At 40.0% G+C, this 25,182-nt stretch overlaps 1 protein-coding gene across 4 annotated transcripts in view; it reads right to left on the bottom strand.

Moving 5' to 3' along the window:
* slc12a5a (solute carrier family 12 member 5a) overlaps positions 1-25,182 on the bottom strand; it is a 140,113-nt gene that overhangs the window by 33,616 nt on the left and 81,315 nt on the right. For all 4 annotated transcript variants that reach the window (XM_020585825.1, XM_020585902.1, XM_020586050.1 and 1 more), the window contains 3 exons: positions 14,660-14,760; positions 13,194-13,331; positions 806-952 (listed from right to left, as the gene is read on the bottom strand). In XM_020585825.1, coding sequence (XP_020441481.1) covers positions 806-952; positions 13,194-13,331; positions 14,660-14,760 — 386 coding nt within the window. The remainder of the gene's footprint in view (positions 1-805; positions 953-13,193; positions 13,332-14,659; positions 14,761-25,182) is intronic.

The following is a 25,182-nucleotide window of genomic DNA, read 5'->3' as shown; positions in this document are numbered from 1 at the left end:
AATAAATGCACCATTTATTCCTGTTTGAGTAGCATCTGCTGAAAACTAATGACCAGGTGGTTTAGGAAATTACTAATTGTGACCAATTTTTCAAGACTTACAGTTTCAGGGGGAACGACTGGGCCACAAAGACACTAAGTCTCACAGGTGTTTCACTGCTTACAGTTTTTAGTGTTGCTAAGTGGACTAACAACATGGATGCCTTGTTTAAGAACAGAGTTGCTTCTGCCTTCTGAGGAGAATAAAGTTATTTAAAGTCTGCATTTGCAGTGGTGTGCAGAACAATTACATCTCAGCTTCAGACAAGAAGAGACTAGACAAACTAATTAGGAAGTCAGGCTCTGTGTGAGGGTGTTTTCTGAACTCCACAGAGGAGCTGGGAGAGAAGAGAATTATGGGCAAGATAATGGCTATCATTTTGGTAGAAAATCCTAAAAAAAATTATACTGCACTGTGTAATGTCACTGTATAATGTATATTTAAATTTTTTATGACCAGAATAACCTGCTGTTTTGTCCAACCCAGTGAATTAAACATCTGACAAATCAAGAAACCTCATTTCATTCATGTAAAAACCATTTTAAAATGCTGCTCACCACGCTGCAGCATTACCCACATTGGCTTAAACCAGCACAAACAGAGCAATAAAGCGATAGCTGCAGTATCAATGGGAAACTAAATTTCTCTTTGTCAATGCCAGTCTGCGATAATCAACATCTGATATATTTTACTAGTGACTCATTACTAGTACCTCATCTGCTGCCGTGTACAGTATTATACAAAATGAATAAGGTAAAATACTCACTGTGGTACAGCACATAAAGACGATGACAAAAGTCCCAATGACACCTCCGATTCCCACCAACCAGGTCATCCTGAGGAAGAGGATCACACCGAAGATGTTCTGGATGCACGGCATAAAGACGCCCATCAGAGTGCCAAGCTGAGGGGCCTGGATGAAGACGAAGGAAGAAGTTGCACAAACTTGTGAAGGATTTGTGAATAAATGAAAACCTTTATTTGTACCTGACATGGGGTCATGATTATTTTCACATTTATTGATGAAGTTTAACTTTTAGTAACACTTTATTTCTACAATATAACGGTCAATTTAGACCGTTATATTGTAGAAAGAAGTTAGACTCGCTGGGTGTCTATAACCTAGACACACCACACATGCACTATATGGTGTCTCTCTCACTCAATGTGCAAAGAAAACGGAACACCACAAGGAAAACACTACAGATGGTCACACTGCCAACAGGGCAAAACAGACTTGAAGGACTACAGAGTATTAAATTTAAAAATGATATGGTGCTTTGGGTTGAAATGTTGGAAATGTGTTTTCCATTGTTATTCTTTCTTTCTTACTCCTGCTACAGCTAAACATGCATTTTTAGCTGAACTATTTGCTAATCATTTAGCTGTACACTGTATTTTGCATTTCAGCAGCTTGATTAAAAGGCTCAGAATTCTTCCACCTAAATCATATGCCAAATCTTTTAATAGCTTTTTTAATTTAAGGGTTTCCCACATTACTTTTTTATAAATCCTTTGTCGCTTTCCAAAATGACAATAATTACTTTGAGTTCAGGAAACAAAGAAAACTTTGAGATCAGGAGGCAGCCAGGGGACCAATCTGTTCAACAGATGGATGGAATATTATTTTATTTCCTTACAGGCTTAGTTTTTTTTTTTTTTTCCTCTTACGGTGGATTTGTTCTAGTTGCTTTTGCTGCAGTGCTGTCCCTGGTGTGGCTCAGTGGACAAAGACAGGGTTGCTCTATGTGTTCTTATACAGACTAGGTCATTTGATTGAAGGCCATTACTGACACTTGGAAAAGATGTATTTTGTCATGCTTCAAACAGATTAATAATGATGCCAATAATAACAGTAACCTTCTTTGACTGAAGGTTTGTGGGATGTTCTTGATGCTCATTTGTGTGTTTGTATGCACCTCTTTTGTGTAAAGCATATGTGTCCCATGTGTGTCTGCACCATTGTGATGGCATGTATTAAATCTGAAGGACACATCGGCTGACCCTGTACATAACAGAGAAATGTTCATTTCCTCCTCAAGGACAACTTGGCCAGTGGAGGGTAATTATGCTGATATCCATCCATGGCCCATTTTACCCAGTGACAGTGCAGACCTTAACTGTCTTGTCATTACATCACCAATAAACCTTCTCTGCTACATCGCTGTACTTTAATACAGGCAAACATGATGAATAAAGGCCTGATTATCTGTGATTTATGTCAGTGAAGATGCACATGAGGATCTGTCCCAGAAAGGTGTATATTTCACTGATCGAAAACAAATGACGGTGTGTGATAATAATTTAACTCACGTGAGCAATTTCAGCAAAATAGTGGTTACAAGCTCCATCAGACTACACACACCTGCAGCCTTACTGAACTACTGGGTTATTTTTTTGAAGATGTTTGTCATGCAATGTTTCTTGTGGCTTTATTCTTTATTTTATACTGCCCCAGTGTTCTTGCTGTTGTTTTTACCTTATTTTAACTAGTTCAATTATTGTAGTTCTGTCTAGCAAATGCAAATTTTTTTAGGATGTGATAACATATATTGTACAACTACTGGACCAGGCTACACTTTGAGTTGTGTCTAAAAATGGATCAAATCAAAACCCCTACAACATTTTCAGATCCAACAGAACAGACTCTTAAATCTCTCACAGCAAAGCATCCTGACTGTCAGATATAGCTCTTGGCAACATACCAAATAAGCAACTGCAGATACAGACCTGTTAAATGCTACAGACAAAGAAATAGCGTCTGTCATTCTGACAGGTGCATCTCCTGCAATGACTGCTGCTGCTTGTTTTACACTTTAAACCCCTACAATTGTAAGGGTTATGCTAACTGGAGCTAATAAGACAAGATTACACTGCTAACACTGATAACAAAGCTCCATCATCATTGATTAGTGCTAAACTGATTTACAGATTGATATACTGGCTTGTATTAACTTACTGGAGATACAGACGGGAGACAAATTAAAGGAGAAACCAACCTAAAGTGTTTTAGTGAGGTGCTGGACCACTATGTGCTGCCAGAACAGCTTCATTGCACCTCGGCATTAAATCCCCACGTCTCTGGGCTCTACTAGAGGAACGAACACCATTCTTCCAAGAGATATTCCCTCACTATGTTTTTGATGATGGTGGTGGAAACGCTGTCTAACACATCACTCAAACTCTCCCATAGGTGCCCAAGTGGGCTGAGATCTGGTGACTGAAGGCCACAGCGTATGATCCACATAATTTTCATACTCATCAAACCATTAAGCGACTTCATGGAGAAATTGCCATTCTATAAGAGACAACTCATTTAATCAAGATTTTAATCAGGACCAGTATCAGTTATCAGTTAAGCTAAAGTGTTTGTCTGCAGCTTTAAAATGCATCAAGAAGTACTTCAGAAAAAACCTTTATACGAGTGACTGTGATACTGATGGTCACTCGTAATTCTTCAACAGTGGCTACTAAATGTGCTGTGAGAGGATGGACGCTACACAAGATGGCAGACTTAAAAAAAAAAAAATCCTGGGCTGGGAAATGACAACAGATGTTGAATATATAAACCAGACTTCTAATCAAGTCATTCTGACAAGTGGCTGACATCAAATGAATAATATTGTGTGTGATGCTACAGTATGTGATTTGTTTGGAGAGGCTCATTTTCCAGCATTAATAATGTACTGTTTGCAGAGAGGAGAGGAGGAGAGAGAGCAAGAGCAGAAGCAGGAGAGAGAAATACTGTGTAAAAGTGTATCAAATGTAATTATCTTCTAATTTACTTTAGATAACAGAGCAAAAACTCACATTTGGACCTATAATTAGCCAGCATATCACTTTGTAGACCCTGATCCAGCTGTGAGAAGCTGCAAACGACTTATAAACACATCAAATGGAAACATATCGTACCATGTGTTATGTGCACATAAGCTGATCAAAATGTTTTAAGAATTTGGTGACATTTCTTTAGCAGAATTTGATATATACAGCAGCATGACAGGTGTTTGACTTCAGAAAAATAAAATATAAAGACACACTGATAGACAGCAAATCAGGAGATCATATCTCAAATATTCCTACCCTTGATGCAAGCATGTAAGCCTCATATTAATCCACGGGTCACGTTTCATGGGATACAAACACGAGCAAACAGTGAAACATCCTGTGATGCAATTGTGAAGATTCTGCTCATATATTAAAAATTGTAAATAAACATAAATAAACGAATGAAGAAATGATGATGAAGTAAAATAAAATCAGCAACTATTAAGTGACGGTTATAAACCTTCGTCACAATGATTTTGTCTCAGTTCAGTTACATTTCATCTCCCACAACCTCTTGCACAACTTAATCCTCTCACAGCAGGGGAATCTCTCAGCCTTCAGCTTCAAGGTGCTTTAATCAAAGATCCACATCATGGACTCCACAGGTTGCTTCAGGGAACAAACCTCGTCCATCTCTGTCAACTCACCCACTATGTTTTAATGATTGCACAGTTACTCTGTTGTCTAAGCTATGCAAATCATTGCGACTCACTGTGACTGTGCCCTTCAGTGTGCGGCAGAGGATTTTTCATCATCCGCTTGTCAAGGCTCTTCATAAAATTAATAGTGAAATTCTATGGGCTCCCAATGAAACAACATTTGTATTATCTAACATTTAGTCTGAATATTTTTGCTCTCTGCACATCAATAGCAATTTACATTACCAGTCAAACAGATGGTCCAGTATCACTGTCAGACTAGGTGAGCTTGATAAAGCCAGTCAGTAGTGTCTGTGATTAATCTATTCATGAGGAGACAGGTGCTAAAGAAATGTCTGCCAATTCCAAACATGAAAATTTTAATCAAACATGAGCATAAATAATTCTAACAATCATGACTGACTTGGTTATTAAATAAAAAACAGAACAAACTGAAACAAAGAAAACAAATAATTTCTTTTTGCCCACCTTTTCTGAAATCTGGCCAAAGGCAGTGTCACCCCATTTTTACCTCAAAATTCTTTTCATGACTCTCCCACCCAGTGGCAACACTGTAATTAAAAAGTCTGAGTTTCCATTGGCAGGTCCTTTGGGAGCGGGGTGTGTAATCTACACTAGCAGTCAGGTGTTGCAGACAGAAAGGTTTCCCTGTCATCAGCACTTTGCTGTTAGACCCAAAACTGCTACCGCTGCACAAAACAAGCTGGGGTTAGTTTATAATAACAGGGATGTTATTAAAGGGAAAACCTGTGTGCATTTACGTCACGTAGTGAACAAAAGCAGACGCCTTCAAGAGGATGAAGGCTCAGTAAGTCCTGTCACGGTGACTGATTCTAATTAATAAGGATTTCTAAAACTTAAATGACTTAAAGTCAAAAAGGTGAGCACATTTCACAGCCTCTTTTTGGCCAGGAGTTTTGCAGATTGCACTTCAAATACATCAAAATAGTAAAAAAGCAACACCACCAACTTCATAGATTGTTGATTGTATCAGAAATAGATAAGACAGAAGCACGGCTTTGTAAATTCAAACAGCACATTAAGGTTAGTCTGTGGAGTTTAAAAAAAAAGACACCCTGGCAGAACAGTTTGTCAGAAAAGCTTAAACAGAACTAAAAAAATGAAGAGTTATTTTTGTTCTGTTTTCATACACATATGTAGACTTACAGGAGGGCAGGTCAAAAAGCATAAAGTAATGATTACAGAAGGCAGATAAGACACAGATGACAGATACTGAGAAGGCTTACGCTGAGTCTGAGCGTGAATGTAATAAAACCCCTCTGCAGCTTTGATAAACAGCCCCCAAAACCAAAGATTCAGGTGAACTAATGGATGCTTAATGACTTTATATTGAGAAACAGCCTGAAACAGATGGAACGATTGTATATGCATTGAATCAATGAGCCTTGTGATAAAAAGGCTGGATGTTTATTGAAAGGGTTGCTTTTCTATTTTCATTCAATTTGTGTGGATTTGTGGACATGGATTGCAGTCCTGACCAGCCTCTGCTCTCATGCACACAGACACGCACGGGAGCAGTGTGTGTTTAGTGGACTGGGAGCCAGCAGTGTTCCCATGAGAGAGAGAGAGAGCCATCGTGAGCAAAGGGAGCACTGAGTGCTGCAGTCACAGACAAGCCAGCGGGGCACCACTGGAATGGGAGGAAACAGTTGCCCACCGACCCCCTGGGAAGTTTAGTCAACCTATTGAATCGATGTCTCAGGTGCGTTAGATGCACAGCAGGTCCTTTAAATGCATCTGCTGTGGCTCCTGCTGCCCTTCTGCTCACTACTAGCTTCTCACCAGACTGGACCTCTCTCTTTCCGTCTCCCCAAACTCTACATCCATTAGATGCGCTTTATTCACAAAATCAATGGAGCACACAGGCTCACTCAAGCAAAATCCAAACATGGCACTGCATTTAGCAAAAACCGAATTTCCTCCATTACCTTCTCAGTTTCAAAACTTCCCTCAAACTAAAACAGCAGCAAGCAATCTCGTAATCAATCAGAGTGATTACTGTCATCTCTAAGCAGTAAATGTGGAAGCAGTGGGACGATGTAGTGTCGCAGAACCTCTTGGGAAAATGATCGACGTGTGTACAGTCAGGTCAACAAAGCATGTGACTGACATGAGAGACCCAACCCAAGTGCCTGACAACACCATCAATATTTGACACTATAGGTGCAAATGGCAGCGAACGCCTGGTTAAGGTTGGAAAAAGAGTTGTAATTAACATACCACTGTTAATTTGATTAAAAATAAATTAGAAAAGATGTGCCTTTGCAAATTCATATATTGAACAATTATGTTGCTGTTTAGGTATGTTGACTTAATTCCTTCATACCTACCTTGAAAACTGTAATATCATACTGTATATTATTTGTTGACCATTATTTTCCTTCTCTTTACATACCCTGCAGTCTAATTCTGACCCTCCTATGGACATCTCATGACTTGCCGAGGATAGCAAATGTAACACTTTCTCTCCAAATTAGAGTTTGGAGAAGAGCAGAGAAAATGTATAAAAAAGACTGTGAATGCAGCTTCATACTGTATCTGTAGCTACTGTAGCTGCAGGGGAAAGAAAATGAAAAAGGACAGAGGAGTTAGGAGAGGGATGTGGGAGTCTACTGTACATGCACATCAAACTCAAGATGCAGGAGAGAGGAAAGGAAACGCCCTGAGGCTCTGGGACACCCTGCCAACATGCTTAGCTTGACAAAATCAGCGTCATCTCTTAGGTTACTTCTTACAGGACGTTTTATGTTGATAGCAGGACCAGCATCTACTGCACATCTGAATATAGACAGTTTTATATCAGAGTAACATACATGTACCCCATTCTTGTTTGATTTCTTTACCTGATTTGGTCAGAAAGGGGACAAGTAGTAAATGGAGAGAAGTGAAGAGAAGAGGAGATGAGTGAAGGGAGCAGGAAAGGAGAGGAGACTAGAGAGAAGAAAATAAAAAAATGAGAGGAGAGAAGAGGAGGGTATTGGAATAAGGAGAAGAAGAATCATGAGCCAAGAGGAAACACCTGACAGGAGAGGAGAAAATAGAAAAGGAGAAGAGAGGATGCAAGGAGAGAAACGAAGAGGAGAGGACACAGACTGTTTCATTACTGCAGACAGAGGCGTGAATTGGAATGCCCGGGAGGCAGGGGGGTGCGCGATGGACTGGGAGCTTGTACCGTCATCGCCACGCTCTGCTGGCCAAACAGGAGCTGATAGGGCAAATGTGTTTCTGTTCAGGTGAGCTGAATTATTAACTAGACAGCGAGAGGAGAGACCGGCAAACATCAGCTTCCCAGACCGGCTGTGGACGAACTGGTCAGTCAGCGGTCAATACAGTGTGTGTGTGTGTGTGTGTGTGTGTGTGTGTGTGTGTAAAACACTGACTGCTGTAGCCAAATATCCTCTGTAATGCTGAAGGCTCACCAGCTTGAAATAGCCCATATACGTGTAACTAGATTATTCTTGGCTAAAAAAACTCGACAAAACCTCATAAGAGGTTTCACCTGTAGTGAGACTTCTATTTAGCCACACTGTCAGATTCACGGCTACAAGTCTGTTTATCCAGTAAAGCGTGCTCTGCTGAACAGTAGCTACACTGAATGTCTTCAGGTCAGCAGTAACCTGGCAGAACATTTCCTCTACTCTGCAAACTCTTGCCGACAAATAAGCAATAATACAACAGCAATACTGTGTTTAATGAAGTAGTCTTTGAAAAATGGTGTTTAAAATGTGGAGACTGTTCTGTAAAAGACAAGGCCACATGTCTATTGTGCCAGTGGGTTATTACAACCATGACCTTTAGTGACTGTAGTAATTAGGACATGACTCAAGGAGGAAGTGAGGTGACGAGGTATAGAGCAATAAGGTCTGTGTTAAGAGAAGGTTAGGGTGAATGGCTGATTTAAGGTTTAAAAAATATTTTAATTTTATGTTTAAAAAAAAAATCCACATCTCTACATGTTTATTATAATCAGGATGACCAAGGGTATTTTAACCAAAGCCACAATCCTTCTATAAACATAACCAAGTAATAAAGAAGATTTAAAATATTGATTTCCTTGACTGTCCTTGTTTCAGAGTAGTAGAGCTGAAACAATTTGCCAATTAAATGATTATTTGATTGACAAAAAAAAAAAAATCTGCAGCTATTTTGATTTCTTCATGATCATTTTTCCAAGTACCAAACAGTCTAGTTCCAGGTTCTCCAATAAGAATATTTCTGCTTTTTCTGGTAATTTATAATTTAAAATCAAATTTGTTGTGATGTTTGGTTTGCTGTTTCTGACAAAACAAGATACAATAGGGTCTAGGAAATTGCCAGGATGGATTTTTTGGGCATTTCATAAATGATCATTGAGAAATCTTTTAAAAAAAAAATAAAATAAAAAAATCATCAGTTGAATCAATCTGAAAATAGTAACTTTAGCCTTACACAGAGCAAAAAGCTCCACTGAGCCCATTAAACTGGTGTCTTACAGTAGCTAACTGGACAATTAATGAGCTGTGAAATTTGTTTAGCTCTGATGTGAACACGCATGCACGCTGCTGTAATACAACATAAACTGACATTAGTCCCTATACATCCTTGAGATCTCTGCTGATGGGGCGACTGATTTGATGCCCTGGACTAATAAGAGGCGGAGGGAGGGCGAGGGCGCAGTTACTGTAAGAGCAGGGATCATAAAACACCCAGAAAGGAAACAATGTTTATGTGAAGGAGCATTACGCTCTGAAAAGCAGGAACAGAGAGCGTATGGAATAATTCTCCTGTAATTCTTGGCAAGGACACTGTTCTAGATATAATGAATAAAGCTAATTTTGACAACAAGGTGCACTACTGCAAAGGTCTCTCGTTTCCTCCTAAAGATCATTAGGTAACTGCAGAACATTCAGGACACCGCTGCCAGATTACTAATAAAAACCAGGAGACCCAAACATACTGTGTCAGTGCTACTCACTTTACAAATCACTATGTATTAGAGCAAATTAACAATATATTCCAACTGTAGCAGGTCCCTTAGATTTGTAGGAACCAAAAATGACAAAGATGCATTTAGTGACTCTATTAAAAAAAAAAAAAAAAAAAATCATCAGTTGAATCAATCTGAAAATAGTAACTTTAGCCTTACACAGAGCAAAAAGCTCCACTGAGCCCATTAAACTGGTGTCTTACAGTAGCTAACTGGACAATTAATGAGCTGTGAAATTTGTTTAGCTCTGATGTGAACACGCATGCACGCTGCTGTAATACAACATAAACTGACATTAGTCCCTATACATCCTTGAGATCTCTGCTGATGGGGCGACTGATTTGATGCCCTGGACTAATAAGAGGCGGAGGGAGGGCGAGGGCGCAGTTACTGTAAGAGCAGGGATCATAAAACACCCAGAAAGGAAACAATGTTTATGTGAAGGAGCATTACGCTCTGAAAAGCAGGAACAGAGAGCGTATGGAATAATTCTCCTGTAATTCTTGGCAAGGACACTGTTCTAGATATAATGAATAAAGCTAATTTTGACAACAAGGTGCACTACTGCAAAGGTCTCTCGTTTCCTCCTAAAGATCATTAGGTAACTGCAGAACATTCAGGACACCGCTGCCAGATTACTAATAAAAACCAGGAGACCCAAACATACTGTGTCAGTGCTACTCACTTTACAAATCACTATGTATTAGAGCAAATTAACAATATATTCCAACTGTAGCAGGTCCCTTAGATTTGTAGGAACCAAAAATGACAAAGATGCATTTAGTGACTCTACTGCACACAGGTCCTGTGTTACAAGTCAGAGGAGAGAAACTCGCCAGCAGATTAGCTGTGACTGCTTTCCATCTTAACCTGTGTGACCTCCAGACTGCTCCCTCATGCCACATACCAACCAGATCTCTAATCTTGGTTTTCACACTGGGACAAAGAAAGCCCGCTGCTTCGCTCTCCCTCTCCCTCTCTCACAGCTCATTCACTCCCTCACTTGAGAGATCAATGATGAAGGAGATGGAGAGTGCGGAAGAGGGAGAGGGAGTGGAGCGAGAAATAGAGAGGAAAGGTGATAGGAGGAGAGAGAGAGAGCGAGGGGGGGGGGTCGCTGTGTGAGTGATAAAACACAGCAGGCTGCCTTAATGAAAAGCCTCTTATGGCGATGGAGAGATTGCCTGTGGAATGGGCAGCTGATTGTAGAAGTAGTAGCTTGGTGTAGCCTGCTGACTAATTAAAGTATTGAAGGTGCGGGGGTGACAGGGGGAGATTAGACCTGCTCCCAGGGTTAGCTTGGCTGAGGAGAGCCAGACAAATGCAACTATCTAGGACAACTAGGAGGACTGGGATAAAGGGGAATATACCACTAGTAAACAGCTCTAAAGTAAAACCATGAGCACATGATTCTGATTTCCCATGTGGACATAGCTGTGGTTGTCTAATGCTGCATTCTTCTGCCTTATTTGTACAATCAGGATGCAACAGTATCTTTAAAGCCTCTTTAAAGGTTACACTGTCCTACTTACATCTGCTTTCAGACACAGTCTCCCCATAATCCACAGATTTCACTGTCCATTGTTTTGATGTGGAGTATTTCCTCAAAATTGTTCCAGTGAAAAGTGTGAAAACACCGTGAAGTCTGTAGATTATCCTGATCAACTAAAATTTGGAAGGACAGGTTGAAGATTTTTAAAAGACATTTAAACTGTATTGGACTGGAAGCAGAACTCACCAAATCACCGAGCTTAACCAGCTCCATGACAAATGAGCAAACTCTATCCTCCGATGAGATGTGGCAGAAATCTAAAGAAAAGCCAAATAACTGGAACTTGTGATGAGAATTTTTTTATACTTCACATAGCGAGGTGCATAGCGAGGTCACTATGGTAGCGGGGGTCAGTTGTACCCATAATCCTTATCTCCACAGTGAGTTTGATGCTGTATGTTTTTTCCTCTAAGCATCTACTGTACGGACAAGGTAGACAGGGTATAAGATTGGTTTAGGGTCAGAACACAACAAGAAGAGAAAAACAGAAAATTGAATAAGGAGAAAAGCAAATATATATTGCAGAAAAAAATAAGTGCCAAAGATTAGAAGCCAACCTGTCACTGCTGCAGCCTCTCACACTGTCTAAACTGTGTTTTACCTCACATAGTCTGGAGTGTGGAGTCGCAGAGCTTCAAAAGTCAGTGTGAAATATGTTAACATGTGAATCGCTTTTTCAGTGGTCTGTCACACTAATTTGGCACCACTTCTTTCATTATTTGCATTTATCATCATCAGTGTCTCATTTCATTTCAGCTTTGCTACATCACATCTTGCTGTGCCGCTAAAACCACCATTTCCCACAGGATTAATAACAAAGCTTCCTGCCTGTCGATCAACTGCTGAAGAAAAAAAAAAAACCCGTGAGAAATAAATTCCATCCTGCTGCCATCTCAACGCCCCACAGCTGAAAATACCTGGGGATGGTGTGGAAGGAAGTCATTAGTGAGTGGCATTTAAGATGAAATCTAGCAACACGAACAGGGGATTTATCATATCAACAGAGAATGACTGACAAGTTCTAAAACGACGTTACTCTGGCTCTCTGGTGAGGGCCTTCATGATGTAATTTAATGGAAATTACAAATCTATATTTGGTAACACTTAATGACCATCCCTTGGAAACAGGCATAATGACTCTCCTCAGGTGAACAAGTTGTCCAGGGTACACACTATAAAACAATATTACAGCAGCAAATGGAAATCACTGGGAAAGTGATTTATCTGTGCGCACTGTGTCATACTGAGCAGAGAGTCACATTAAGTTAATTTTTGTAATTTGTTTTAGAAATAATCATTTTTCATAACCCGCCCTTTTTGTGCAGACAGCTTAAACTTTATTATTTAGATTGTAGCCTGTGCTGAATCAAATATACACATGCATCATAAAACACAGTGCCCTACGACAATGACCCTAGAAAACCCATTAGTTTAGCTATTGCACACACTGCAGCACACTTAAAGCTAGTCGATAGTTTAAAAAAAACAAACTGTTTTCTCTTGAAGCAGCCAGATTTTACATCTGTAGGCATCAGGAACTTGTTGTATTTGCTGCTATAAAACAAACAGATCAGTACAGTTTACAGCAAAATGAGCCTCCTGTGGCAAGAATGTGATTTAGAAAGCGAAGGGAAAAATTGGGAGAAATCATGCGGCACATCACAGATGAAAACAAACAAACAAACAAACAAACAAAAAAAACTAACAAAAATCACTTAACAGCTGCTGTGTGTCTGTGCTGCAAACATCTTTATAATTAGATTTTCAACCAGGGTTTTAGATTATTATAATTTATCTTTATAGTTTGAAATAAACACATGGAATTCAATAATCTGTTTAATAAAACCAAAAAATAATAAGCTGCATGTTGTGCCTTGCTTGACATAATTACATTGCGCTTGTTATTTGCTTGTGCTGCTTTTTATAAACACATTTTTCAAAAGATCTTTTGAAATAACAGACATACCTTGAATGATTATCCTCCGACTTATTCCTATGAATTGCTGATTTTGTAATTGAAAAGATGTTTACATTTATGTACTGTAAGTCAGACTGTGTTACTGTATCTTTGATATACCGTCCCGTACATACTTTAAGTGTGTATTCCAAAATGTGTTGTGTTAAATACCTTGACAGGTTTCTTGCGTGACGGCTCAGCCTCGTTGTTCTCGGCCTCCTCGTGCTCCTTGCTACCTTGGGGCAGGTTGGAGTAGTTGGCCAGGCTGCTGAGAAGAGACGACACCATGGGGCTGGTGTCCATCTCCTCCTGCAGAGATCCCCACACAGACAGGGAGGCTGCAGTCAGTGTCTCAATTATAGAAAAACAAATGTGCTTAAGCCAACAGCACACAGAAATGATAATCTTTTATGTCTTTACTGATCATACCCATTCAACACTCACAATGCTGGGACGAAAACTGAAATTAAACCCCTGTATTTCATAACAGGTCCAACCTCCTCAAGAGGAATTCTGGACCAGTTCAATCACATTGTTATGATGTCTGGTATAAAGTGCTCTGTTGAGGTCATTCCACACAATCTCTATTGAGTTAAGGTCTGAGCTCTGAATGGGCCATTCCAAAAGGTGGATTTTGTTCATCTGAAGTCGATAGATTTACTTCTGTGTTTAAAGGTCATCGTCCTGCTACATCATCCAACTTCTACTGAGCTTCAGCTGGTGGACATCCAGCCTGACTTTAATGATGATGGCTTTTGGAGTCATCATAGCCGGGTGGCCACTCCTGGAGAGAGTAGCCACAGTACTAAATCATCTTAGACAGTTTGTCTAACTGTGGACTGATGGAAATTTAACTCTGAGATTATGATGCAGCCCCTTTCCAGCTTTATTTAAATCAATTTCTCAACTGCAAGTCTTCTGAGCTCTCTTCTTCCCAAGGTATGACTCACATCACCAGATGGTGCTTAAATAGCAAACTCAAAATGTTTGTTTTGATAAGTCAAAGTAGCTGAACACACACCTCCAGCCTCATTTCACTGACTGGAAATGAGGTTTACCAAGTCCTAACTCCAGTTACTGTAGCTTTATTCTAGGGATTCATAAAAGTTTTCCAGCCTATACTAGGAAAGTCTGAACAAGAACAACACAATAAATTATGTTATTGCTTAAAGACAATTTTATACATAAATGCTTTTAATTCCAAAGGGTTCACTTACTTTTTTCTGGCCAGTGCAATTCAGGTACTGTGCTAACCCTTTTGCAAATTCCAACTGCTTTGGAACAGAAAATCACAAAGTGCTGTGTCTAATTTTGTTTTCTTTTTCCTTGTTTAATTTAGAAATCCCACTGAGAATGCAATGTAAACACCATCATGCAGAGCTGTGGCAAATTGCCTCACTTGAAGTTCTGTCCTGTAAAAGAGAGTTTTGCTTGCACTAATCTGAGGTTCCCACATGCCCTTCACATAGTCATTATCCTCATTAATTGATGCCAGAACCATCATTCAATCACTGAATTGTGAGAATCAGTGTATTATATGTCTTAACGCCTGACTGTGCGAGTTAACAATTCAGTTGTGTGTGTGTGTGTGTGTGTGTGTGTGTGTGTGGGTGCATGTGTGGAATATTGGACTGTACCTCAAACAAGGCCATGTTCTTGCCGTCATACTGCTGGCTCTTCTCTGCAGCAGCATCACTGCTGTTAATGAAAGGGCTACTCTCCTTGGGGTTACTGTCGCCTGGAAGAAACAGACATACACACACCTCCACGTTTAGACTGGGCTGAAATAAAGGCACCAGCAGATAGCGCAATGCATGAGGGAGACAAGACTTTCTTCAGAATAACCTTTTTGTGAGCTAAAAGTGACTTTCAAGAACTGACTGACGTTTGAAGTGAATGCTATTTATTAATTTATGGATTTTTTTTAAGCAAAGAAAGACAGAGACAGGAGGCTCTAACAACAGCACATCTTCCAGAACAACGGGTGGTGTCCATGAAACATCCACAATCAGAAATACAGAGAAACAGAACCACAACCATATTACTTTCACAATATGTGCAGTGCTACATATTCCATATGATAATGAGACAGAAGCAAACTGGAACATTTCAGTAGTTTTTTTCTTACACTGACAAATGATGCCATCACAAGGTTGAAGATTAACAGAAAGAAATAATAAGAGCTGTTCAAAGACGTGGCAGCTTTTTACCCTAGGAACACAGAGCGGCAGAGACAGTAAGATGTTATTTAGGTGACAGCTTGCTGCGGGCATCATGACTCTGACCAGAAGCATCTGTCTGCAAATTCACAGTCCAAGGAACAGGGCAAATCTCCAAAACAAACAATTTCAGTGGGACAGCATCCAAATCTCAGAAGAGTCACTGATTGGGAATTCCACTGGAGAACATCACTGACTTCCTTTAAAATGCACTGAAAACATACAGATGTTGATGTTTGATCCATTTTACACAATGTAACTGTTGCACGCGAGCCACATGCACCAAGTACACGTTTGAATTTGAAAGAAAAAACAGAATTGAGTGGAGCTTGTTTAATGTTAATATGCTGATAAAGAAGACTCAAAGCTTTCAGCAGCTCTGTCTGTATTGACAGTAAAAACTTTCCAGCAGATAAACTTGTATAATGTAAAGCAAACATAAGGCAGCACTGTGCATCTTTATCTGTACTTAATACAAGTTGGAAGCTTTGAACCCTTAAACGTTTGGACATTTTAACAGGCGTTTCTGTTTTGCTTCAAACTTGCTCAGTGATTAAAGGTGAAGGTCCATAGTGCAATACACATTAACAGAAGAAATACTGAAATTACAAAGGCTTAATTGTGCTTCTGCATTCGATACCTGTGGTGGCTCTGTGGGTATAGCACTCACATTCCTGAGGAATGCAAACCAGCAAGTACCGACCAGAGAGCCACAGCTGCACCATAGTGAGAAGCTACAAAAACAGTAAGTGTTCAGCTTGGGCTGCTTGGTGTGTTCACCCACATGCCTCTGGTGCAGATACGTTTGCTTATGGGGAAGGCAAAACGGTGCAGATTGAAGAAAGGCTTGGTAATCATGCTCCTTATACTGATGTGAATGACTTTGCACTTTGTAATCCAACAAAAACCTCATTTACATTGCAAATGCTGTTTTTTTTTTTTATTATTACTTCTGTTGTGAAAGAAAATGGACCAACCGCAGGACCTCATGATAGTAACTGAGCTGGACTGATAAATCTTCCAGGCTGATATATCTGATTATATGAGCATACTGCAGGTATATACATATTGGCAAATATATGTAAATATTACATAATCAGCAAGAATTTGTAGTGTAGAAATGCCAAATTATGTTTGAGGCAACTTAGAGCCAGTGTCACCATTACATAGTTTGCCCACCTGAGAGCACCGACAAGGTGATTATTCAACTGTTAACTCCTTTAAAAACAATTCTAATGTATCTGTTTACTGCTGTTTGTTATGTGAAAAAAAATATTATTCACCGATAATCCATCATCAGAAAAACATTTACATTTATGCAAGGTCATTTGGCAAACAGGATAACATACTGTATATAAAACTAGAAATCAGTCCGTAGACTGTAAACAATGCTTTGACAGGGTCAAGGTGAACAGGTGACCGTTATCGATCACGCCTTTGAAAGTGACCAACACTTTGAGGCAAACTATTAGGTAATCCCTCACATTCTTAAACATGACTAGAATAAACTAGAGGACTAACAATAACTACACAACAGAACAATGGAACAGCGACTTGATCTGACACAACTAATTACAGAGGCTGCGACCATCCAGAGAAAACCTGCTTCTTATTTTACACCTTGATTTCTATTGTACTTCCTGGCCAGACATTTTCTCATTCATTACTTTTATTTACCAAGTACAACGTAGGCCTTGGTGGTGACAGCTGTGCAGAATAAGCAGTCTTATTTGTGCCTTCCCCTTCCAGTGTCTCTTGGACTGAGCACTGCGAGACCAAGTTATTTATATCCAGGACACCATGTAGCTGGGGCACCACTAACAGCCGGCACGCTGTTCTACAAAGACGGAGCAATAGGGCCACTCAGACGGGGACACAGAGAAAAGGGGCAGTGTGGAAAAAAGAAGCACAGAAAGAAAGAAAAGAGGCAGAGGAGAGGTTACCATGAGGCGATGGAAAGCAAACGAATGAGGGTGCAGATGAGAAGATGGGGAAAGACACATGGTAAATGGGGTGAGAGCGAATTGTGACATGGAGAGAGAGATATGGGCTCAGACAAAGACCTGAAATGGGAGCCCACAGTGGGAGAGAGGGCGGAGAGATGCACTTATGTCTCTGACCACACAGAGTTCAACTCTCTTTGAGCGGCAGGTTAAAACATACACGGCAATTGAAAGAGAGGCGAGAGCATTCTACAAAGGCTTTTCAGAACACCTGGATTATTTGGTTGTTTGTTTTAAGCTATTTTTTACCTCTGTAGACCATGTCAGGATGAAATGCCTCACTGAAACAACACATGCATCAGTGAGGGTATATCAGGCTTTTTGTACACCGAGATAAACATGTACAAGAAGGAACAGAGGGACACACACCTTATGTAATAATGTATGCCATTTAAACACACACTATTACTGAGACCACTCACTAGCTGCTACACATCCACTGTACTTCATCTCTACCATTTTATGTGAATGTTCAGATATAAAGAGCAAAGGTTTAGTAGAGTGGAAACTGAAAACCGACAAACCATTTATGTCATTTGGGAAAACGCCAAATATTCAGTTGGTCTGTCTTCTTCGATGTGAAGATTTGCTGCTTTCTAATCTAACACCTTTGTGCTTTAGACAACAGTCTGGACAAAACAAGCAGCTTTCCTAAACAATGAATCAGTTAAATGAAAGATGTAGCTTAAACCTTGATAAACACTTAAATACTCTGCAGTACTGGAGTGACTGGAGTTATATTACAGGCAGTAGTTTCAGAACCTTGATGTCATTTTTCAAAACTCTAGACACAAAACAAAAAATTTTCTTCAGCTCACCGACACACAAAATACCAATAGCTTCCATTTTTAGTTGTTCAAACATCCATTAGATACTGTAGAACAGAATATGTGCTACATGTTTCATCATGGCGCTTATGTGACGTCACTGTAAAAGGGCCGGATAGAGAAAACACTACAGATGCGGTGGAATCACTGAACAGATCAGAAATGTTTTGATGAAATACAATATGTACTGTATGCGTGCACATAAGGCACACAGACACATAAAGGGCTAATGACCCAAAGACAACTTTTCTATCCTATCACTCGTCTCTCCATGGCTCATTTCTCCTCATCGTCTAATAATTAAAACTTCATTATCAAAGAAATGATGGATAGCCCCTTTTTGGGAAAATGACAGTGCCCCAAAGAGTTTTGCCTCCCCGGCAGCTTATCCTCCTTCAATCTGATAGGACTGATCCAACAATGGCTCCCATTATCAAAGCCTCTCACTATCTCTGATCAAAATCCAGAGCTTTACTGCTCACCGAGCATGTGATCGTCTTCCAAATCCTCCACAAAAACAAAAACACTGAATCTACATCTCCTCTCTTATTTTCTTATAGTTGACATTTTACAGCAGCAGCGGTCTATTGTGAACATGTACCTGAAGTACGCTGAGCACAGCAAAGCCCTTATTTTCAATGCTGAGTGTGGTTGCCGCTCTTGAACGGTAAAAGACCATCAAATGGGACTTTGACCTACAAATACAGAATATTTAGTACTGTCACGCTCATCCAATGACACCGACATTAGGACTGAAATGATTTGATCTCCAAAAAACAAACCGCAAACAATGTTCATAAAGACTTGAGTTGTTCATCAAGCAGCAATGCCAAATGTTTTCTTGCCCCAGCTTCTTAAATGTAAGCATTTGGTGGTTTATGTAGTTGGTAACTGTTGTAGCTGTAGGCTTTGGACTGTTGCTTGGTTATTTGAAAATGTCACACCGGGCTCTAGAAAAGTAAAGGGGCACATTTTTCACTGTTTGACATTTTACAGATGAAAACTTTAATTTATTACTACAATTAATGATTACTTTCATAACTGATTAATCTGTGAATTATTTTCTTGATTAATGGTTTAGTCTATAAAATGTCAGAACATAGTAGTTAAAAATGCCTCTCACAGGTTCCTTAAGCAATATGGAGAAAAGTGCATCTCCTGTTAATGTTTTGCGACTTTCTTCTCTATCCTCTGTCTTCAGAGCGACTTTTAAGAGAGGACTGGGGAGGTGTAATGGCATTTAATAAAATAATGCTACAATAACAGTCTGCAGCAGAGCACTTAGCTGTTTATATGGGATTTCAGTGCTTTAAATTACAGTATGCTCTACATCCATATCCTCTACCAAGCACAATATTTGTGTTTGTGTGAGAACAGCATTAGACAAAGAATACAAACAAACCCTGCAAAAATCATATTTTATAAATGGGTAAAATACAGTATCATATGTTGTGTTTAAGTTAAGTCAGGATGTACTATGGCGACTATGTGAGCGCTGTTCCACTAGTTTTTTCTCTCATGTCTGTATTTTACTGTCCAAATAAGTTCTCAGATTCCTCGTTTGCTATTGTCTGTGAAAACAGCAGGCAGGACACGTCCAGTGTTTGAGTGTAAATATAAAATTTAACACAAATAAGCAGAGGCCTGGTCCACTGGTTTCACTTGGACAGTTCAGTTTTCCAACAGCTCTCTGAACTGAGGAGCCACAGAGGATTACTCAGTGAGAGCTATTTGACTTTGTTTTATTGATCCTTCTTGTACAGTATTAAAGTGGCGAGAGTCACAGTTCCTGCTCTCTCTCTCTCTCTCTCTCTCAGTCTGTTGTGTTTTCTCTCGCCACTGTGTATCACACTGCCATTCTGCGTTTTCTCTCAGGACTGGCTTCAAGGGGAAAAGCCAAAGATGCTGATTCTTGAGGAGCTGACTCAGCAGAGGCTCAGGGACCACTGGTTGATTTGATGATTTGTGTATGTGTGTGTGAGAGAATGTGCGAGTGTATATGTACTGTATGTGATCGTGCATATGCTTGGCTCAGACCCCGCTAACGGTGCTGTACAGCAGCAGAAGAACGGCTGCATCTAATTAATCTCAGCCTGCCCAGAGATGGCTGGATTTCAGCCATTTTATGTGAAAATAGGGACACGTGAAATAGAACTACTACAATGTTGTAAAAAAAAAAAAATCAGGCATTTTACACACATTCAAATTCCATTCACAGCTACTTCATGTATGAAAGTAAATATAGACTGTTCTTTTGGCTGTTATTCAGGCTGAAACTGGAGTAAACAGTGAGTACATGTGCTCACAGAGACATTTAATTTGCATCCAGAGAGAAGTGCTTCATTTGGTGGAAGTGTGACGAATTTAAATGGATTTAATGAGATGGAAACAAACCATTAAAAAAGTTGGCTTTTCTGGCTGTGTTCCTTTCCATTCTGTCTTGGTGCACTGCCAAATCCAAGCAGGTCATGAGTTCAGTTGTTGATCCTCTCGTTTCCACTGAACGTCACCACACTAATACGCTAACTCAAGTCTGGCAGTGAATGCTATATTTCGCTCTCTCTCCCTCTCTCTCTCTCTCTCTGACTTGGTGGGGGATATTGGGTAGAGTTGGGATTAAGGTCATGTTAATCCCAAATTTCAGTCAAATCAGGATTGACCCTGTGTTAAAAGGTACCCAAACTTATCCATTTGGAACTCAGGTGGAAAAAGGCCTAAAATTAACCTACATGTAAAAGCTTTAGGCTACAAGGAAGTTTAGTATTATACAAATCAGAGGGCAACAGAGGACATGTTCAACTATAGACAAAACCATATGAAAATAAACAGCATGTACAGTAGGAATCCTCTGTAGTGCCTGACATGGCTGAAATCAATTAAACAGAATATTTTTCCAGCACTGATATGTCCAAAAATGTGCTGTATGTAAAATTTTAATCACAATTTTTTGTAAAGATTTTCACTGTGGCTTCATGGTGTCCTCACTATTTCTTGCTATTAGACAAATGGACTTAAAATAATTTATTAAAGACCTCAATAAACTGTTGTAATCATACTGTGGTCAAATAGCTTTTGGTCATATTGTCCCAACTGGATACAGGCAAAAGATGATAAATGATCATACTGAGTTATGGCCCAGCTGTAGACCTATAAATTGACCTAACCTTTCAGATGGATTGAAACTATCTGCCTCCATCAGCACATCAGACTCATGAATTTGTTCCCAAACATCTTCAAAAATCAAGATACAAAGGCAAGAAGACGTGACAATCTGTCTCCAGTGTTTTTAAAACACTGTATTTACAAGCGATTTACATGTTTTCCAACTAAAAACAAATTTACAGAGGAAAAAAATAGTAACAGCATATGATTACATGCCCACTTCTGCCCACACACAAAGCCATAAATAGATATTCTCTCACTCTTCCCTCCTATCATGGCTGTAGCACCACATCAGAGACACAATAGCCTTGTATAACTAGGTTTTACACTTGAGTGTTCTCTCTCCTTCTCCCACTCTCCCCTAACTCTCTTTATTCTTCTTCGCTCAACCTGATCCTGCTGCCTCACCCATGATGTGTTCTTATATAGTACTTATATGTACTGTGTGTTGAGAACACAGGTGCTTACCTACTGTATGTAAACGTGCCCTTTTCCCTCATCGTGCTGCAGGACGAGATCTGTGCCCTGATCAGTATTCAGGCTGGTGCTTCAGCACAGTACGAGTTTTAATGCAGCCTTGCCTCACACGGTACGACTCTGACACGGTCCCTTCTCTTCAGCCCCTCAACATCATCGACAGAGATCCTCGCTTCTGATTGGCTAAAGAGCTGATCACAGCTGATTGGCCGAGAGCAGAGGGAAACAGGACAATCCCTGTGACAGCTGATTGGCCGAGAGCAGAGGGAAGCAGGACAATCCCTGTGCATGCACATGAGTGTGTGTAGCGGCTCCTAACATGTTGGACTAGGCCTCCACACGTCGCTGTCTGCTGTCTGATGATGGATGGCTAAGGTTTGGATTTTCTCCCCCTGCTGCCACAGCTTCACCTCAAGCTGTGCACGTCAGGATTAATTTTTGTTTAGTGGCAGACCTGTGCAAAGCTTTCCCAGAAGCACCCTCTCTACCTGACATCATGCAAAGATGGTAATTTTACACAGGAGGAGAATGATAGCTAAATAACAGTAAACCATCTCTCCCCTTTATTTGTTCACCTTTGTAGCTACCAGTTGACCAGAGGAAGACACATAGATGTTGCTGTGATGTGACAACTGCCAGACACAAATATTAAATGATGCAAAGAAAAGGTAGATTCAACTGAGAATGAGGAGTCAATACATTTTTTTTTTACTAACCATTATTGTTAAGTGACAGAATTCAATTTATTCCTCTGCTTCCGTTCTCTAAATGCCGTTATTTGAAAGATAAGAATCTTCTTCCAACTGACATGAAAACACAGATTGAAAACATATCAATGCCCTTTCTAAAGTATCTAATAGGTGCATGTTCGATAAGACAAAGCAGAGAGCTGGTAGGCATATAGAGACACTCACTCTCATGCTGTAAAAAATCATTTTAGATCAGAATAGTGCAGATCTAAAAACATTTCCCTTAATAAACGTTAGCTTGCTACATCTAGGGCATAATCTCCAGCAGGGCAGGCAAGACTGAAGACTCTCTTCAAGACTGAAACCTCTTATGCATTTGGGGGGTAAAAGGGAAAAACTGTCTATTTATCCATTAATAATGCAGCAATTTAGGTCGACAACTAACGACTGTCATTGTTGGTTAATCTGCCAATTATTTTTTCGATTAATCGATTCGTTCTCGTCTATAAATGTCAGAAAGTAAAAAAAATGTCTTCACATCTCATTTTGCATCACAAACATTCCAAAATTCAAAGATATGCAATTTAAAAAAACAAGGAAATGCTTAGACTAGACAAGCTAAAACAGGGAAGTATTTTTGTAAACTTCCATAATTGGGATATATTATGTTCTTTACTTAATAATATAAATGCAGATAATAGCATTCCTATCCTTTTTTATTTAATCTATAACCTTGTGTTGCATTCGGGGAAATACAGTGACTACAGCATACAGATGAGCACTCTTCTGTCAAACGCTCACCTTGCTCCATTTCCCACCTAAATTTACTTCCAGACTTGTACATAAGCATTTAAACTTTTAAACTCAAACCCTGCTGCTCTCTACAGTCATACCATGGCTTGTGCACCTGAAAAGGAAAGTGTCAGGCAGGCAGTTGGCCGCCTGGTATGAAGAGCAGCAAATGGACGGTCATGCAAATCCAACACTGAGCCCCAGTGGAGCCTGGCTATCGGACTCCCTCAGGTGGTGGGCTGGCTATGGGAGAACACCCTGTGTCCTGTCAGTCAGCTGCATGCCTCCTGCATGCATGGAGATTGCCTGTGGGAGCAACTTTAGCTTGCTGCCTACTGCTGCCGTAATTGGTGAGCCATGGTGCCTGACAGGGCTGGAGGAATGATGGGTGGAAAAAAGAATTGTGTGGGCGGAGGTGAGGCAGTGAGAGCAGCAGGGAGGGAAAAAGATTGAGTGGGAACAGAGGTGAGGTTGAGTAGGATTACACAGTGGTGAGGTAATTGGTTGAGGAGCAAAGGTGTCCCACACCTGCCATCTTGTACTTTTAAAAAAAACTGCATAGCCAGAACAACAAGGGCAAGAAGCAGGTGGGAGCACAGGAGACAGAGGGAGGTGACAGGAAAAACGATAGCAACTGGGAGGCTGACATATTTTCATGAGGTCATGGATTAAAAATTCACCCCAACTTATCACATGCCAGGAAACCAATTTAACTCAGAAACATAATTTCCTTCTTGATGCTCCGATGCCAAGTCCAGATGTGAAGTCGTAGCGCTATCACACTTTTATTACATTTGACAAGGGGCTGCTATAAGAGGTTTCACCAGCCTGTGTCAGGATGAGAGGTATCTTGGCTGAGCCAGAATATGAGACAGAGAAGGATAGAAGAAAGAAGGGGTTAGGGATCCAATCGCCTGCAGCAAAGCCCAGCTGGCAAGGGCGGTTTACGTGACTGATTGCTAGGTCTCATCAAAGGTGACAGGACTATCATCGTGCCAGCTCTGCAGCTTCCTGGCTGTCTGATGGAATGCTGGAGGTGTGAATCGAGGTGAAAATTAAGTGTCTTCAGTGCTGACCAACCCCTCCACTTGTGGCCCTGCTCTTTAACCTACTCCACCTCGACTTCCTGGTCAAAAGCCCAGAAGCCCATAAGACAACATGGAGGAGAGCATCCTCCTCATTCATTCTCTGGTCTGGAGAGGTATCCGCTTTCTCCTTCACACTTCAATCATTTTTGCCCTTATTATACTTTATTAATCCCAGAGGGAATTTTCGTACTGATGGCGGTGCTGTCAGTTGCTGCCTTGCCACCAGGGGCAACTATGGATTCAGTGTCTTGCCCAAGGACAATTCGACATGCGGGCCGGGGAGAACCATCAACCTTACGATTGCCACAGCTGCCTTATTCACACCCCTTCAGTTCCTCTCCTAAACTCTTCTAAAAAAGCCAACTGGGAGGGTTATTTACATAGAAAACCAGATGATGAGAAGTAAATAAAGAGGCTAAATTAAAGGAAAAGGGAATAGGATAGGAGAGTCAAGTTCAGTGGCTTATTATACAGCAAATTTAAAACCAGATGTTGAGCAAAAAACCTAACAGATAAATTAAATTCTGAAGTTATCTGGCCAATGACTGCAGATGAGTAGAAACATGAATGAGTGAATAAAACCTCAATTAGAGGGCAGTAAATTAATAAAGTAAATAAATAAAAGGATAGAATGAATGCATAAAATCATGAAAATAACAATAAAAGAGTAATCAGTCATGTCTTCATGAAGTCTATAATGTAGTGACAGATAAAATGATTTATGCAACCATTTTGGTGCTAAATTGACTTAAATGTGATTAGATCCTACATCTCTGATTCTCTGTAATGAAAAATATCTATAGCAACTCTAGCTGTAGATATTACTGATAAAACATATAATCCTAGAAATAAAACAGATTAGCTGCCAAACAAAAAATTATTTTAATAATTGAATAACTGCTT

This window comes from Monopterus albus, unplaced genomic scaffold, assembly GCF_001952655.1.
Source record: "Monopterus albus unplaced genomic scaffold, M_albus_1.0 scaffold1.1, whole genome shotgun sequence".
Classification (NCBI taxonomy): Eukaryota; Metazoa; Chordata; class Actinopteri; order Synbranchiformes; family Synbranchidae; genus Monopterus; species Monopterus albus.
Note: the sequence above shows the minus strand (reverse complement) of the source record. Positions and strands in the feature narration are given on the sequence as shown.